A 17,343-nucleotide genomic window follows, 5' to 3' on the forward strand; every position below is an offset into this window, starting at 1 on the left:
CATCAGATGGACCACTTCACCTACTGGTTCATCACTAACATGGGTGTGAGATGAACCACTTCATTTACTGGCTCATCAGTCACATGAGTTTCAGATGAACCACTTCATCTAATGGTTTATCAGTCACATGTGTGTTTGATGGACCTCTTCATCTATTGGTTCATAAGTCACATGAGTGTGAGATGGACCATTTCACCAACTGTTTCATCAGTCGCATCGGACATCAGATGGACCACTTCACCTACTGGTTCATCACTAAAATTGGTGTGAGATGGATCACTTCATCTACTTGATCATCAGTCACTTCAGTGTGAGATGAACCACTTCATGTAATGGTTCAGCATTCATATTAGTGTGGGGTGGACCACATCACCTACTGGTTCATCAGTCACATGAGTGTGAGATGGACCACTTCACCTTCTGGTTCATCAGTCACATGAGTGTGAGATGATACACCTTACCTACTGGTTGATCAGTCATATAAGTGTGAGATGGACAACTTCACCTTCTGTTTCATCAGTGACATCAGTGTGAGATGGACCATCTTACCTACTGGTTGATCAGTCATATAAGTGTCAGATGGACAACTACACCTACTGGTTAATAAGTCGCATGAGACATGAGATGGACCACTTCATCTATTGGGTCATCAGTCACATGAGACATGAGATGGACTACTTCACCTTCTCGCTCATCAGTCGCATGGGACGTGAGATGGACCACCTTACCTATTCGTTGATCAGTCATATAAGTGTGAGATGCACAACTTCACCTACTGGTTCATAAGTCACATGAGACATGAGATGGACCACTTCACCTTCTGGTTCATCAGTCGCATGGGACGTGAGATGGACCACTTAACCTACTAGTTCATCACTATCCTGGGTGTGAGATGTATCACTTCATATTATGGTTCATCAGACACATGGGTCTCAGATGGACCATTTCATCTACTGGTTCATCAGTCACATGAGTGTGAGATGGACCACTTCACCTACTGGTTCATCACTCACATGAGTGTGAGATGGACCACTTCAGTTAATGGTTCATCATTCATATGAGTGTGAGATGGACTACTTCACCTTCTGGTTCATCAGTCACATGGGTGTGAGTTGGACCACGTCATGCACTGTTTCAGTCACATGAGTGTGAGATGTATCACTTTATCTACTGGTTCATCAGTAACATGAGTGTGAGATGGACCATTTCACCAAATGTTTCATAAGTCGCATGGAACATGTGATGGACAACTTTATCTACTGGTTCATCACTAAAATTGGTGAGAGATTGACCACCTCATCTACTGGCTCATCAGTCACATGAATGTGAGATGGACCACTTCATCCACTGGTTCATCCGTCATATGAGTGTGAGATGAACCACTTCACCTACTGGTTCATCAGTCACATGGGTGTGAGTTCGACCACGTCATCCACTGCTTCATCAGTCACATGAGTGTGTGATGTATCACTTCACCTACCGGTTCATCAGTCACATGAGTGTGAGATGGACCACTTCACCTACTGGTTCATCATTCACACGAGTGTGAGATGGACCACTTCACCTACTGGTTCATCAGTCATATGAGTGTGAGATGGACCACTTCATCAAATGGTTAGTCAGTCACATGGGACATGAGATGGACCACTTCATCTAATGGTTCATCAGTCGCATGGGACGTAATATGGACCACTTCACCTTCTGTTTCATCAGTCACATCAGTGTGAGATGGACCACCTTACGTATTGGTTGATCAGTCATATAAGTGTTAGATGAACCACTTCACCTACTGGTTTATATGTCGCATGGGATATAAGATGGACGACTTCATCTACTGGCTCATCAGTCACATGAGTGTGAGATGGACTACTTCACCTTCAGTTTCATCAGTCACATCAGTGTGAGATGAACCACTTCATATACTGGTTCATCAGTCGCATGGGACGTGAGATGGACCACTTCACCTACTAGTTCATCACTAACATCGGTGTGAGATGAACCCCTTCATCTTCTGGTTTATCAGTCACATGGGATGTGAGATGGACCACTTCACTTCCTGGTTCATCAGTCACATGGAATGTGAGATGGACCATTTCACTTCCTGGTTATTAGTTACAAGGGATGTGAGATGGACCATTTCACTTCCTGGTTCATGAGTCACATGGGATGTGAGACGGACAACTTGACTTCCTGGTTCATGAGTCACATGAGTGTGAGATGGACTACTTCACTTCCTGTTTATTAGTCACATGGGATGTGAGATGGACCACTTCACTTCCTGGTTCATCAGTCACATGGGATGTGAGACGGACCACTTCACTTGCTGGTTCATCAGTCACATGGAATGTGAGATGGACCATTTCACTTCCTGGTTATTAGTTACATGGGATGTGAGATGGACCACTTGACTTCCTGGGTTATCAGTCACATGGGATGTGAGATGGACAACTTGACTTCCTGGTTCATGAGTCACATGAGTGTGAGATGGACTACTTCACTTCCTGTTTATTAGTCACATGGGATGTGAGATGGACCACTTCACTTCCTGGTTCATCAGTCACATGGGAAGTGAGATGGACCACTTCACTTCCTGATTATTAGTCACATGGTCCTGGCCGAACATAAAATTTGTTAGTTTGTTGTTTAATGCCGCACTGAGCAATGTTACAGCTATATGATGGCAGTCTGTAACTAATCACGTTTGGACCAGACAATCCAGTGATTGACGTCATGAGCATCGATCTACGCAATTGGGACATGACATGCATCAACTAAGTCAACGAACCCTTACCACCCGATGCAAGCATGGGTTGCTGAAGACCGATTATCTACCCGGATCTTCGCGACTCCTAAACATCATAATCGGGGTGAGTCTTCATATAGATCAAAATGTTTTTTCAAATAAAGCAATTCAGTAATTCAAAGTTTAGGCTAATGAAAATATTATTTCAGTTTTGGTGTGAAAGAAAGACAGAAAACGTTTTTTAATTATGTGCATTTATTACTGTAGATACAGTACATACATAATCATGCATATTTCAAGTGTATAAATGATATATATTTCTCCTTATTAACAAGGTCTGTAAGACAGGTCAATGCTATGACAAGCCAAACATAAAATATCTGTAAATGGTAACATTGTTCAACACAACTAAATCTGCTGAACGGCTGGAGATAGGATTTTGATTTGTATCTATTTACATTTCATTCAAAACCTTTAAACATTTGCAAAAACAAACAGGTATATAATGGAATACCCAGTGACAATAAATCTACAGATAAATAGTAGATATAGGGGAAGCTGGTGTGCAGCATCACATATGCTTATTTGCCATTCCTGAAATGTACGTTCTACACTGCGTAATAGGTGACCAGATCTATATCTATAAATAGGATACATTGATAGCTCACATAGTTACCTCACGTAATCTCCAAAATGAAGATTTTTTTGAAAAGCATTTCCTGAACTAATTGACCCAGTTGCATCAACTCAGTATAGAACACTGCAGGAATGGCGGGGGAATAGCACTGACGATACTTGTGACTAGTGGTGAGAGCGTAGATGTTGTCTTAGTAGTGCTGATGCATAACAACACAATTCCCACACAACTCATGTCATGTGTGTCATGTCATGTGTGTCATGTCATGTGTGTCATGTCATGTCATCATAGCATAACATTCAAATATTTCAACAGCATACAAAAACTATGTGTTAAATTATTACTTGAAGGCACAACATGCCATATTCATAGCTTTGATGAATACAAATCAGTTAATTACAGGTGTTCACAGGTGTTCACAGGTGTTCACAGGTGCGGCAGATATACCTGGTTACCTCAAGGTCACTATATTGGACACACCTAATGAAAAGACAGGTGAATTGAAACAATTATGGGATAACTCATTAAAGGTGGTTGATGATAAAACTCATTTGTGACAGATTTATGTCTCTCCATCACAGCTAACAGTTCTCAAATAGAAATTACTGCATGGAAACAATATGACATATTTCCTTTGGAGAATTTAGTGACATGTGAGACTCCAAACTGGTACTTCTGTGCAGGATAGACACAAACATTCTGAAACACAAGGGTTGCATATTCCACATCAAGTTATTGAAATAGCTTTTGTGTATAAAATGTTTGCAGTCATTGAAATGACCATTTGGTTGTGGTGTGTCTATTGTAAACTGTAGATGTGTGCACCCGACACTTGCTTGTAGCATCAGGAGACCATGATCATGAATAATTTGCCTGAAATATCAACATTTTGCCATCATACCAAAGAAGAAGAAAAAACATCACGCCAAGTAACATTACATGAAAAGTTGTCATTTAAATATCTGGGTGATTTTTGTCAAAGTTTCTAAAATTTAACATTACTTTGTTCGGAAAAATGAAATTTGATGATAAAAAAAAAAGCAGATGACAATAAAACCCATCGCCCAAACGCATCACGGCACCGGCCATGGTAACCCCATGCACGTGAGTTCCATGCAAATTAAAGGCACATGCGTTCCCCCATTTCTTGCCCTATAAAAATCCACCCAGATCGAATAACATTCATTCGTTATTGAATTGCTACCACATGCCAAGATTGACAAGAAATCAGCGACACCAAACCCTTGGACGATTGCAAGCTGGACAAACCGCCTGGCAAGTAGCCAATGCATTTCAAGTCCACGTAAGGACCATATACAGGCTCCAGCAATGGTACCAGACCACCAACACTACAGATGACAGACCACGTAGTCGTAGACCAAGGGTCACCACCCGACGTCAGGAATGTCAGATTGTGCGACACCGTTTGTCAACGATTGATGAGCAGACACCTCAACTGTCACAGGCCACACAGACGTCCCATTCTGACACCACATCATAGCCAGGCCCATCTTCAGTGGGCATCACAGCACCAGCATTGGCGCCACCAGCAGTGGAGAAGAGTCCTCTTCTCAGATGAGAGTCATTTCTGTATCTCAACAGCAGATGGCAGACAGAGAGCGTCTGGCGACACTGTGGGGAACATTATTCGGATGCTTGTGTTGTTGACAGAGACGCGTTGTGTGGTACGAGCATCATGATGTGGGGTGGAATTGGTCTTGCATAGAGGGTCGGCCCTGTGGTCTTCCAGAACATCGGTTCAGGGAGACGCAATGGTGTCACAGCAGCTCGGTACATTGATCAAGTCTTGAGACCACACGCCATACCTCAATTGGCACATCGTCGCAACCACGAGTTTCAACATGATAACTCCCATGCCCACACTGCGAGAGCAAACCTCCTGCAGAATGGCATCAGAACCATGCAGTGGCCTGCCCTCAGTCTTGATTTAAATCCCATAGGGCACCTGTGGGATGAGATTCAAAGACGGCTGAATGACGTCCGACCAAGGCCGACAACTGCAGCTGAACTGCGTCAGGTGTTACTCAGTGCGTGGGCTCATGTGCCCATGGCCTTCACCAGCCGACTCATCCATTCCATGTATTGAAGTTGCACGGCTGTCATCAATGCACATGGCGGACACACGAGATACTCATTTGTGATGCCATTTTCTCAGAGACTAGTGTTGTGTTTCACTTTAAGAACATTTGACACTTTAATTTCAACCTTGATGATCAGTTTTGCAAAATTTCATGTTTTTAATATGTCTGAAAGTATGTTTACAACGTTTGGACAAATAAGATTTCTCATATCTATCCATGGTGATGTTTCTTTTGTGGTTCAGTATATAAACATAAGTGATTGTAATTGTCTTTGGGTTGCATAGTGTTTCAGTGAAGTACAATACAGTATACAAGACAGTATACAATACATCACAATACAGTACAATGCATCACAGTACAGTACATCACAGCAGAGTACAATACATAACAGTACAGTACAGAACAATACAGAACAATACATCACAATACAGTACAGTACATAACAGTACAGTATTGGTATTGTATGTTCAATTGTCATATGGTTTTGCAATTGTAATTGAATAATTATAATCATCACCTGTGCAGTCTCACATGTGTTATTGGGCTCTCATAATGGCGCCATACACCACTGTAATAAATACCTGTTGACATGGGCCACTCCTTGAGTAGACATACATGGGATGTCACCAGTGTGTTGCACTCATTTTGTGCAACAACCAAAATGAACACCGACATTCCTTGTTCAATAACCTTATCACTTTTGCAATAGTGAAATTCAATACATTTTCTATTTTCAGAAATTGAAATAAAAAAATATTGTATCTCTTTACATCACATATAAAATATTGCTCACTATATTGGAATGCATAATAGAATAGACATAATAGAAATTGTAATCATTTTTTAGAACAACTTTCAAAGACAGAAAAATAAAAATAAATGTGACCATGACTATATGACACATGTAAAATATGTCCATATATTACACATGTAATATATGGACATATATCACACATGTAAAATGTGTCCATATAATCACACATGAAAAATATGTCCATATATTACACAGGTAAAAGATGTCCATATATAACACATGTAAAATATGTCCATATTTCACATATGTAAAAGATGTGCATATATTACACATGTAAAATATGTCCAAATATCATACATGTAAAAGATGTCCATATATCACATATGTAAAAGATGTCCATATATCACACATGTAAAATATGTCCATATATCACTCATGTAAAAGATGTCCATATATCACACATGTAAAAGATGTCCATATATCACACATGTAAAATATGTCCAAATATCATACATGTAAAAGATGTCCATATATCACACATGTAAAACATGTCCATATATCACACATGTAAAATATGTCCAAATATCATACATGTAAAAGATGTCCATATATCACACATGTAAAATATGTGCATATATCACACATGTAAAAGATGTCCATATATCACACATGTAAAAGATGTCCATATATCATACATGAAAACAATATTATGACCATATAAATAATTGTTGTTGTTGGTTTGTTGTTTAATGCCACACTCAGCAATATTCCAGCTATATGACAGCGGTCTGTAAATAATGAAGTCTTGGCCGACCAGACAATCCAGTGATTGATATCATGAGCATTGATCCACGCAATTGGGATCGATGACATGCATCAACCATGTCAGCCAGCCTGACAACCCGATCCCGTTAGTCACCTTTTACGACAAGCATAGTCGCCTTGTATGGCAAGCATGGGTTGCTGAAGACCTATTCTACCCTGGATCTTCACCGGTCGACCAAATATATAAGACCCTATATCACACATGTAGAATATGACCCTATATCACACATGTAAAATATGACCATATGTCACACGTGTAAATATGACCATGTATCACACATGTAAATATCACCCTATATCACATCACACATGTAAATATGACCCTATATCACACATGTACATATGACCATATGATATAATCAACGAGGAAGGTCATATCTGTTGGCTATAGACAAATAGAATGTGATACCGTTCATGTATAATATACTTAAAAGGCACAATGAAATCCGGCTATAAATGTAGAATATTGTCACTTCTTTAGAACATTGTTCCTTGGTTACATGCACAGTCCTGTAGGATATGAAAGTGGATATGAGAGTGGATATGCTCCTATGCTACAGTTTGCACCCGATACATCACCCTGCCACTAGCACACTATACTACTCGAGATCTGTAAGACATGGCACAGATTCCCAAGTCATAACACATCACCAGTTTCCATAACGTCCTGCTTAGTATCAATATTCAAACTTACTATGGCTTCTGTGCCTCTTTCCTCATCTAAAAGGTTTGTTTTATAATTTCATAATCTTTTCTGTAATACAGAAATCATGAATTTTAAACATTTACAAGTATATTTATGCCCAGTTTTTAACTTGAATTGACATGATTTTAAAATGAAACCTTTTTTTCTATTTACAAAAAGCAGTAATATATGGTATATGGAATAGATGCTGATGCATACAGACTTAGTATGAATAAGGCATCTCGAAAACAGCTGTACATCAGTCCCAGGCTTAGTGTCAACACAGATGTTTCGATGTACATATAGTGTGGGGAAGAATGGCTGGCATTCTCAACAAGGTGTGCAGTTACCGTATTAGCTGTAATTAGCACCCATGGCACTCAGACAATTTACAAAGGGGGGCACTTATTACAACCATACACAAAAAAACGTCTTTGAGGGGCAAGTAGAAGTTGGAGTACTAAGTAAAGATAAGATATATGGATGAACAACTTCTTTATACAATTAGGAGCAACATTGCTTGATAACGTTGTTAGAACCTCCACCAACATGTTGCTCCTGATTGTAATACAGAGGTTGTTCATCCATATATCTTACATACACAAAAAGTTATATCTGTTCGTGAGTAGTATTGAACAAACATAGTTCAAACATCCGGGAAACTAAAACATTTCGATACTAGTCACTAAGCAATGACAGGCTCATTCTGCAGCTGTTTTCTGTAAAACTACCCTCCTCATCCTCTCCAGTCAAAAAAGTCCACCTCTTACAATTTAATACAAGAGAACAAAAAGGATATTAATAATAAAAAATACATAAAATTTAACTGAATTTCTTTTTCTGTTACATACATATATCTTTCAATTTTTCATATAAAAGAAGTGGTTAAAATTGTTCAATAAGAAATCTCTTCTAAAGATGTTGATCACTATCAGCTAGCTAAGGTAGGGAAGTAGTGTCATTATGTGTAAGAGGGAACGAAGGAGGACCAACTCAATGGGTAGCAGTGTAAGGCACTGCACAAACAAGTGAGTGTAAATGTGAAGATGTTTAAGTGCGAATGTGTGTTGAAAAAAAACTGACTGTCATCGTATGTGGTAAGATTTGGTAAAATGGTAAAACTTCTCTTTAAAGAAAATATCCTGGGTTGACAGAACTTTTCACTGCAACAAACTCCCCCCAAATTACCTGTGTATGTTCACAGTGGCACTCTGGATTAATTTCCCTTGACAAGGTAAAGCTGACAGTTATGGTTTACAAGTTACACGTGAGGGTTTTAAACATAATGGATACAGTCGTATCACAGTCAGAACAATCTAAACAAGTGGCATTGCAAAAGCTGCCCCCACTAATAAATATTGTATTACACATTTGCACAGAGGAAAATATTCTTTTGCCAAGCATTTGAAGGGACACATTAGTGATCAGGCAAACAGACAATATTCGGTCTGGGTCACAACCATTGATATTGTACATGTATACAATCAGAATTGTACATGTATACAATCAGAATGAAGAAACACAGTTTTGCTAGAAAATACAATTAAAAACCCCACTGCTGAATGTTGCACAAGGGAGTAAATCTCCTCCTATATCCTCATATTGCACATTTATGCTACATCTTACACACAGGTAATGATAATTAGCAAACACATGCCATTTGTCAACAAACCTATAACTCTCCCACCTCTGTATCAATTATACAATCTGGAAGGTGTGTCATGTTTCTAGATCATGCTGAATAATACTTCAGTATTTGTAGCCAGCACTGAGTTTCCATATTAAAGCAATATATGTATATATTCAAATAGGCTGTCAACAAATTGTGGTTCCGCTGCTGTTGCGACTTGCTGTCCTTATAGTTAAATCTCTGTATGTAGTCTTCTTCAGTAATAAATAGAACATTATCATGTGTTCAAGTCATACTATGTTTATGACACTCAAGTCTAAATTCAGGTATTTCCATCACTCTCTCTCGGTAAATTACGAAATTGAGACACTCATGTCGTAAACATAGTATGACATGAATACTCATATAATATCCTTTATATATCATACCAGGGACATATCTTGTTTATCATACCAGGGACATATCTTGTTTATCATACCAGGGACATATCTTGTTTATCATACCAGGGACGTATCTGTGTTTGTCGTGTTACTGTCATATCTGGCAAAACATTCATGTGAACCAATAACTGTCTGGTTACATGGGACTTCTCCTTGCTATGCACACTGGGTTCACACATTAGATTTACTTTGCCAGTATGAATCAACAGCAAACATTTTGTAAGTTGAAATCCAGGCCTTCAGGAAGACAAGTATATATCACAGTTCTCTATCTGTATACTTCTGTTTACTTCCATGAAATCTGTGTACATGATGAGACTAAATCTATATCCACCGAATGATATAACTGTATATATTCTGAAAGTGTCGGTACACATTCTACTGACTGTCTGTACATATTCTGAAAGTGTCTGTACACATTCTACTGACTGTCTGTACACATTCTGAAAGTGTCTGTCCACATGCTCAACTTAGTCTGATCCACATCTAAATCCAAGTCTTGTGTGAGGAACTCCTCCTCCTCCTGTAATGCATCACATGCTTGGTTCAAGCCAATGTCTGTCGGGACACACACGTTGTCATCTCACCCATGTGGTGAGGAAACCATTCCTCCCATGGAAGTCAGGAGGGCGTTCCACACAGCATCTGTGTTCCACACACACATATCCGTACATACTAAGTGCAGCATGATGATGAAGGCAAGCACTCCACCAACTGCCAGCCTGGAACATAACCAGCATCCACACATCCAAGGTGGCAGTCTGAACTAGCAATCTGCTTCTACATGTCCAAGATCACAGTCTGAACTAGCAATGTACTTTACACATCCAATGGGGCAGTCTGAACTAGCAATCTGCTTGTACATGTCCAAGATCACAGTCTGAACTAGCAATCTGCTTGTACACATCCAGGATGGCAGTCTGAACTAGCAATCTGTTTGTACACATCCAAGATCACAGTGTGAACTAGCAATCTGCTTCTACATGTCCAAGATCACAGTCTGAACTAGCAATGTACTTTACACGTCCAATGGGGCAGTCTGAACTAGCAATCTGCTTGTACATGTCCAAGATCACAGTCTGAACTAGCAATCTGTTTGTACACATCCAGGATGGCAGTCTGAACTAGCGATCTGCTCCACTTGAACTATCCTCTTCTCGTGGAGACCTTCAACAGACATGGCAGGACTTAGTGACACTGCATATTCCACTGCAAGTTCATTGCAAGGCCAACATTTGATCAAATTTCGTTTACGGATCCGCTGACCTTAAAAAATGATAAGTCCAAACTAATGAAAAGTAGAAACAATATGGATACACATTCAGAGTTTTTTAAAATATCATAATTCTGTCTCTATATCAATACATTCAAATAAGTGACAAGACCAAGTCACTGTATCCAAATTACCGGTTACATATTGTACTTCAAGGTGTGGTGCTCATTGGATTTGGTCTGGTTTGTTTGTTGTTTAATGCCCCACTCAGCAATATTCCAGCTATATGATGGCGGTCTGTAAATAATCAAGTCTGGACCAGGCATTCCAGTAATTGACATCATGAGCATCGATCTACGAGATTGGAATATGATGACAACCATCGAGATAAAGTCTGACAACCTGATACTATCAGTCACCTCTTATGACAAGCTTGAATTGCTGAAGACCAACTATGATTCATGGGTTTGCTCATTGGAAATCATTGTGTATTGGTGTCAGCAGTAATCACAACACAATCACATTGTGCCACTGTGCCACATCCTACATTAAATGATATTAAACCATAGAACTTAAATTGTTTGATAGGCATTACTAAGAAGTTGACGGATGACAAGAGAGACACAATTTTTTATGGATAACAACTTCTTTAATACTGTAAAAGGCGACGTTTCGGTATAGATACTTATACCGTTGTCAAGCAAGACTGAATGAGGGACATAGTGCAGAATATATATAGCAAGTGGATGATTAACAGTAGAGGATTAACAGTAACAACAAGGGCATGCATGAGTGGGATAACATAGGTAGTGATAGCATAATCCCTTTGTTGTCACACCTACCTATGTTATCCCACTCATGCATGCCCTTATTGTTACTGTTAATCCTCTACTGTTAATCATCCACTTGCTATATATATTCTGCACTATGTCCCTCATTCAGTCTTGCTTGACAACGGTATAAGGATCTATACCGAAACGTCGCCTTTTACAGTATTAAAGAAGTTGTTATCCATAAAAAATTGTGTCTATCTTGTAAACCATAGAACCATTGAAATTTCACTTCATCAGCAGTCTGATTATATCTGTATTATTAACCTAGACTAATGGCAACAATGTTTTGATCTCACCTTGGCAAGTGTGTTGGGAGGCCGTGAACATGGTATGCAGAATACACAGACCCTCCAACATCCCCACCCTTCATGTAAGCATCCTGCTGCTGTACCTGTGGCATGTTTCGAAAGTCCTTCACATGAACACTTGCCACATAGTTGCGACCTGTACGAGCTGGAGATAACCCACTGGACAGGTCCTCCTCATCACTGGAGTAGTACATGGGGTTCGACCTCTGCTTCACCTTCTCTGACAGAGATGGCGCCGGTGGTGCATGCAGGCTTGCTGACCGCTGGTACTCCTGCAAGAGACTGTTTATATCACTAGGGTCATGCTGGCGGTCCAGACTAGAGAAGCTCTGCGATTGTCCTCTGGCACCGAGAAACTCCATCATGTTATGCTTCTGAGTTGCCATGTGATTGTCATCGAGACACCTTCCTGTGAACATCTTTGTGAGGTCAGGACCAGGAGTTGTGACATACATGCTCTTTACTTGATGAGACTGGGATGAAAGGTCGTGACCACTGTACATGGACTTGCCTTGTCTTGGCTGTGCAGAATGACTGACTGAATTTAGTAGGTAGGCCCATTGTTGAGAAGATGTTGGAGGCTGGACGCCATTCATCCTCATCAGATTGGTGAGGTAGTTGATATCGATTGAGGTAAGGTTGGGCAAAGTTGGCACGCTACTTCCGTTACCGAAAGGTGTTTCAAGCACTTGTGTGACAGCAGGCTGACCCTGATTCATGATGTGAGGGTACGCCTGAGGCTGACCTGGATAGCCAGGCATGTTGTAGCCATGCAAGCCTTCCGCTGGTGGGAGTGGGGGAGCACTGATGGTGGATCCTCCAGTTGACATGTTTTGTTGCACAATCTGGAGCTGCTGGTGGAAGTGAGCTGTCTGGAGACGCTGGAACCGTTCCTCCTGCTCCAAAGCTTTAAGTCGTAACATCTCCTTCTCCATCTCCAGCTGTCTGTGTTTCTCCATCTCAATCTGACGCTCCTTCTCCTTGATCTGTTCAGACATAAACACTTCCCTAGGGTCATGCTGTTGCTGAGCATTAGGAATATACCCATTCTTCTTCTTATTTTTCTTCTTATAAAGCCGATACCCCAGTGTTGTTTCAATCCCAATATTTCCACGCTGCAAGGAATTAGTTTGTCCTGGGATGTACCCATTCAGTTCAGGATTTAAACTTTCCAACTGGGAGGACATCCGTTGTTGCTGTTCATTTTCCTCTTCAGAGCTCTCCTCTTCTGAAGTCAGAATATTACCTTGTGATAAACGCCTTTCTAATGGTCTTGGCGGTCCATTCAGCTGATTTGATGACACAGAGAGATGCCAGTTTGAGGGAGGTGGTGGGGGAGGAGCAACATCTGAATCCAAATCCATCGACTTCTGCTTCCGAAGCAGTTTTCCTGAAGCTCGACTTAAAGAACCAAAAGCATTTCTAACACTTTTGTTGACCGTCTTTTTCAATTTTCTGATACTACCATACTTATTTTTATCATCATTTGATGATTCTGACTGTTTGCGAATATATTTTCCTTTACTATTTTTCTTTAACTCATTGAATTTGGTTGGAACCATGGATGACTTGAAGCCTTCAGATGTGCTTCTTTGATGTGAATATGCAGTATGTCTGTCTTCAATGTCATCATCTGACTCAAGGTCATGCTCAGGGGTCCAGTCGTCTGAAAAAACTCTGCGGTGTCCTGGAGATTTGATCTCTTCAGAGGACAAGTCATCATCATCTGTTTCATGACTGGAGAAAACTTCTGGAGAACGCGATCGGCTGCTACTGATCCACTTCTTGTCCAAGTCTTGACTCAACTTTCTCAATATCTCCACCGATTCACCATGCTTCTTGTTTGACCTAGCAGACATATTTTTTTCCTCCTCTTCGTCTTGTTCAACCAACTTTTTCTTTTTCTCTTCCTCCTTCCTTCTTAGGTCTTCCTCTCTCCTCTTTGCTCGATCCTCATAAGCCCTGGCTAACTGCTCCCGGAACATTTCATTTTGATCCTTAGGCTTCTCTAGAGTGATTGGTGGCAGCTTGGGTTTCAACACACGTACTCTGTCAGAATATCCTTCACTCTCACCATGGCCATTGACGAGAGAATTGAGCCTCTTTTCTGGGCTCTTCAATGTTGGATTATTCACATCCTCCTTCGCATGATCACCTTCTGAACCATCATTATCTGACTCTGTAGGGTTGTTGTCAGGAGTCCTACTTGAAATGAGTTCATCTAGTTTACTAATAGCCTGCTGCTCTTCATCACTCGGCGCCACTGACTTCACAGAGTCCTGTGTACAGGAAGGGGGAAGAGAAGTTGGTGGGGGAGGGGGAGAAGATGGAGGAGGTGGTTGTGGTGACGTCGCAGGAGGTGGTTGTGGTGATGTCACAGAAGGTGGTGACAACACAGGAGGTTGAGGTGCTGATGTCATAGGGGGCAGAGTAACAGATGCGGAAGGAGTTGATACAGTGGGTTTGGGAGCCTGAGCAGGAGGTACAACTGAAGAAACAATAGGAGCTGATGATAGCTCCATCTGTGCAGGAGCTGTAGGAATGTTGGAGACATTGGTCGGGGGTGGTGGAGCTGCTTTTGTCTTGGTACTGAGGATGGAGGCATTTGATGCTACTGACATACGACGCTGGTGCTGTTTCCCTACTGGAACTGGAGGTTCATCCATGTCGTAGTCAATAGGTGGCTCGTCAGCATTATCTTCAACTTTACTTCCTGGAGGAGGTGGAGCTCTCTTCTTCTTACGCTTACTCACCCCTGTTTCAGAACTAGCGGTGCTGGTACTTCGTGTGGACTCACGTGAAGCCTGTCGCAGAAATGGATTATACTGAACATTACTATTATCTGCCAGATCAGTCTGTAGTTTGCCTACACTGATACCAGTCTTTTTCTCTAATTCTTCCAGGTACTTCTGTCTCCGATGTTCAGCCAACTGGGCGTATGTCATGTTGTATGTAACATCAATCTCAAAGTTGCTTCTTACAGGCAGTGACACACCAGTTGGTGTAGCATTAGTGAAAGGTTCTTTTCTCCAGTTGTCATACAAATGATCTCTAGTCTCAGCCAGACTTTCTCTAGGGTCCTCAAAAATGGTATGTTCCTCATTAATTAAACTCATTGTCTTTGAAGGGTGACGCCTATGGCCACGGGGCTTCATCGGTGCCCGATCAAGTGAATGAGTCCGTCTCAGTCCAGAATCAGCTGATTTTTCATTCAGAAGGCCGTCACTACTAGGACCTCCAATAGCAACAACACCGTTTGGATGCTCACTGACAGTTACATCAGTCTTCTTGTCCAAAATTGTCTTTTTCTCAGTGTCAATGTCTTTCACATCCCTACCCTCACCAGGCCACGATGGTTTGTGATTATCACTTGTGTTGGCACCGTCATCACTAACATCCATATCCTCCTCTGCATCTCTCTCTTCCTCATCATCCAAGTCATTTTTGTGGAACAACTCTGCGAACTCTGGATGCTGCTTGGACATTTCCTGTGACACCGGCCGCAGTCTCCTCTGAGGCAGTCCTCCCACGGGAAGAACCTTGTTCTCAGGCACGGCATACTTGGGGTTCTTGCACGGACTACGAGGCCGCTTGGGTGGAGATAAAGGACGAGGAGGAGGCACCTTCTTGACAGGAAGAGGCTGAGCCTGGACGGCATGAGGCAGGGTCTCAAGCTGGGCACTGCCTGTTTGACCCATACTGACTTCTACACACGATCCACAAACAGCAGATTACAAAACACAACTGTTCACATTATTGTACTGTCCACGGAAACAGACGGAAGTGGAACAGCCTTGTGAGATACTGAGGGATACTGCAGGCTACTGCTTGGTGAGTCTTGTATTGCTGGTGTGTTGTCAGTGGGACAAACGGTCTAGTTGCCTGGTTGGTTCGACTGGCATCCAGCAAGCCCTTGGTTCATCTGAATGAAGCATAATGGCTGCCTCGGGTCACAGAGTACAGATTCATGAGCCGGAATGAAAACCTGGAATGAAAATATGAAAAATGAAAAACATGTAGTGAAAACAGACAAGACAAGAATGAATGACGTGATTGTCTACGTGATTGTCTGCATGATGGTCAGCTGTAGCCCAGCTGTATCACAGCTGATTTCAACACCATCACACAGGTCACACACTGTCACCACTCACTCATCCTCAAACTGGGGGCACAGGTAGCCCAGTCATCTAAGGCACCGCAATTCATTGTGCAGAGTTGCATCCCTTGGGCATGCTATAAAACTTATGATTGATTGTGGGTTCAAATCCCTGTTCACCCTGATTATGTTTCTAGGTTTGTCATCCTCAAACTACGGCTACATAGTAACATCAAAGAGAACAAGTAGCTATGAGCAGATCATTATTAAAAGTTCCTGGTGTTCAATGTGGTTTAAGTCAGGTCAAAGGAACTGCCATCAGAGAATATCAATTTTATGCCTTCACAAAACACTCTTTTCCGATAGCAATCAAGACTGTAACAGCTGTCATCTCCAACATGTCAGAAACAGTGACACACCCTGCCTGTCAAACTCAACAATGACAGCTGTCTTGACATTCAAATTCACTGTGTTATCAATATACTAGACATAAGAATGAGTGATTAGTGTGACTATATCAAAGTCAGAACTCACTGACTGTTATTACACATTGTTTGTTCACCTGAAGAAAGTTTCCAATTGCACTGCATCTGAAGGAGAAATATTCCCGTTGTTATTGTGCACACTGATAACCTTCGGGGACCATTTCTTCAATCATTCAAGCTAAAGCTTGTTTGGGGTATTTTAGTCTCGACAACTGAGATCCACAAGCACTTTGCTTCCTGGTACGTGTCTAATAACAAAATTATCTGTAATCTAAAGTATGCCCACTTGAACAGAGGTCAGTGTGGATAAATAAAGCATCTGAGTTGTTCATGGTCTCAACAAATCTGTAAATAATGACTACGTCATTCCATCAAAATCATCCATGAATAGTGTCATACTGCTGTTATACCATCAAACACATCCATGAATAAAGTCATACTGCTGTCATACCATCAAACACATCCGTAAAAATTGACTACATGATACCATCAAACATATCCATGAATAGTGTCATACTGCTGTCATGCCATCAAACACATCCATGAATAAAGTCATACTGCTGTCATACCCTGAAACACATCCGTAAATAAT

At 41.1% G+C, this 17,343-nt stretch overlaps 1 protein-coding gene across 3 annotated transcripts in view; it reads right to left on the minus strand.

Moving 5' to 3' along the window:
- Positions 1–3,037: 3,037 nt before the first annotated feature.
- LOC139462150 (uncharacterized) overlaps positions 3,038–17,343 on the minus strand; it is a 48,983-nt gene continuing 34,677 nt past the window's right edge. For all 3 annotated transcript variants that reach the window (XM_071243653.1, XM_071243655.1, XM_071243654.1), the window contains exons 2-3: positions 12,159–16,155; positions 3,038–10,983 (exon numbers count right to left, since the gene is read on the minus strand). In XM_071243653.1, the coding sequence (XP_071099754.1) occupies positions 10,941–10,983; positions 12,159–15,868 (3,753 nt within the window). In that variant the 5' untranslated portion in view covers positions 15,869–16,155 and the 3' untranslated portion in view covers positions 3,038–10,940. The remainder of the gene's footprint in view (positions 10,984–12,158; positions 16,156–17,343) is intronic.

The sequence above is a fragment of the Haliotis cracherodii genome, unplaced genomic scaffold (assembly GCF_022045235.1).
Source record: "Haliotis cracherodii isolate W230 unplaced genomic scaffold, xgHalCrac1.p SCAF_15, whole genome shotgun sequence".
Taxonomy (NCBI): Eukaryota; Metazoa; Mollusca; class Gastropoda; order Lepetellida; family Haliotidae; genus Haliotis; species Haliotis cracherodii.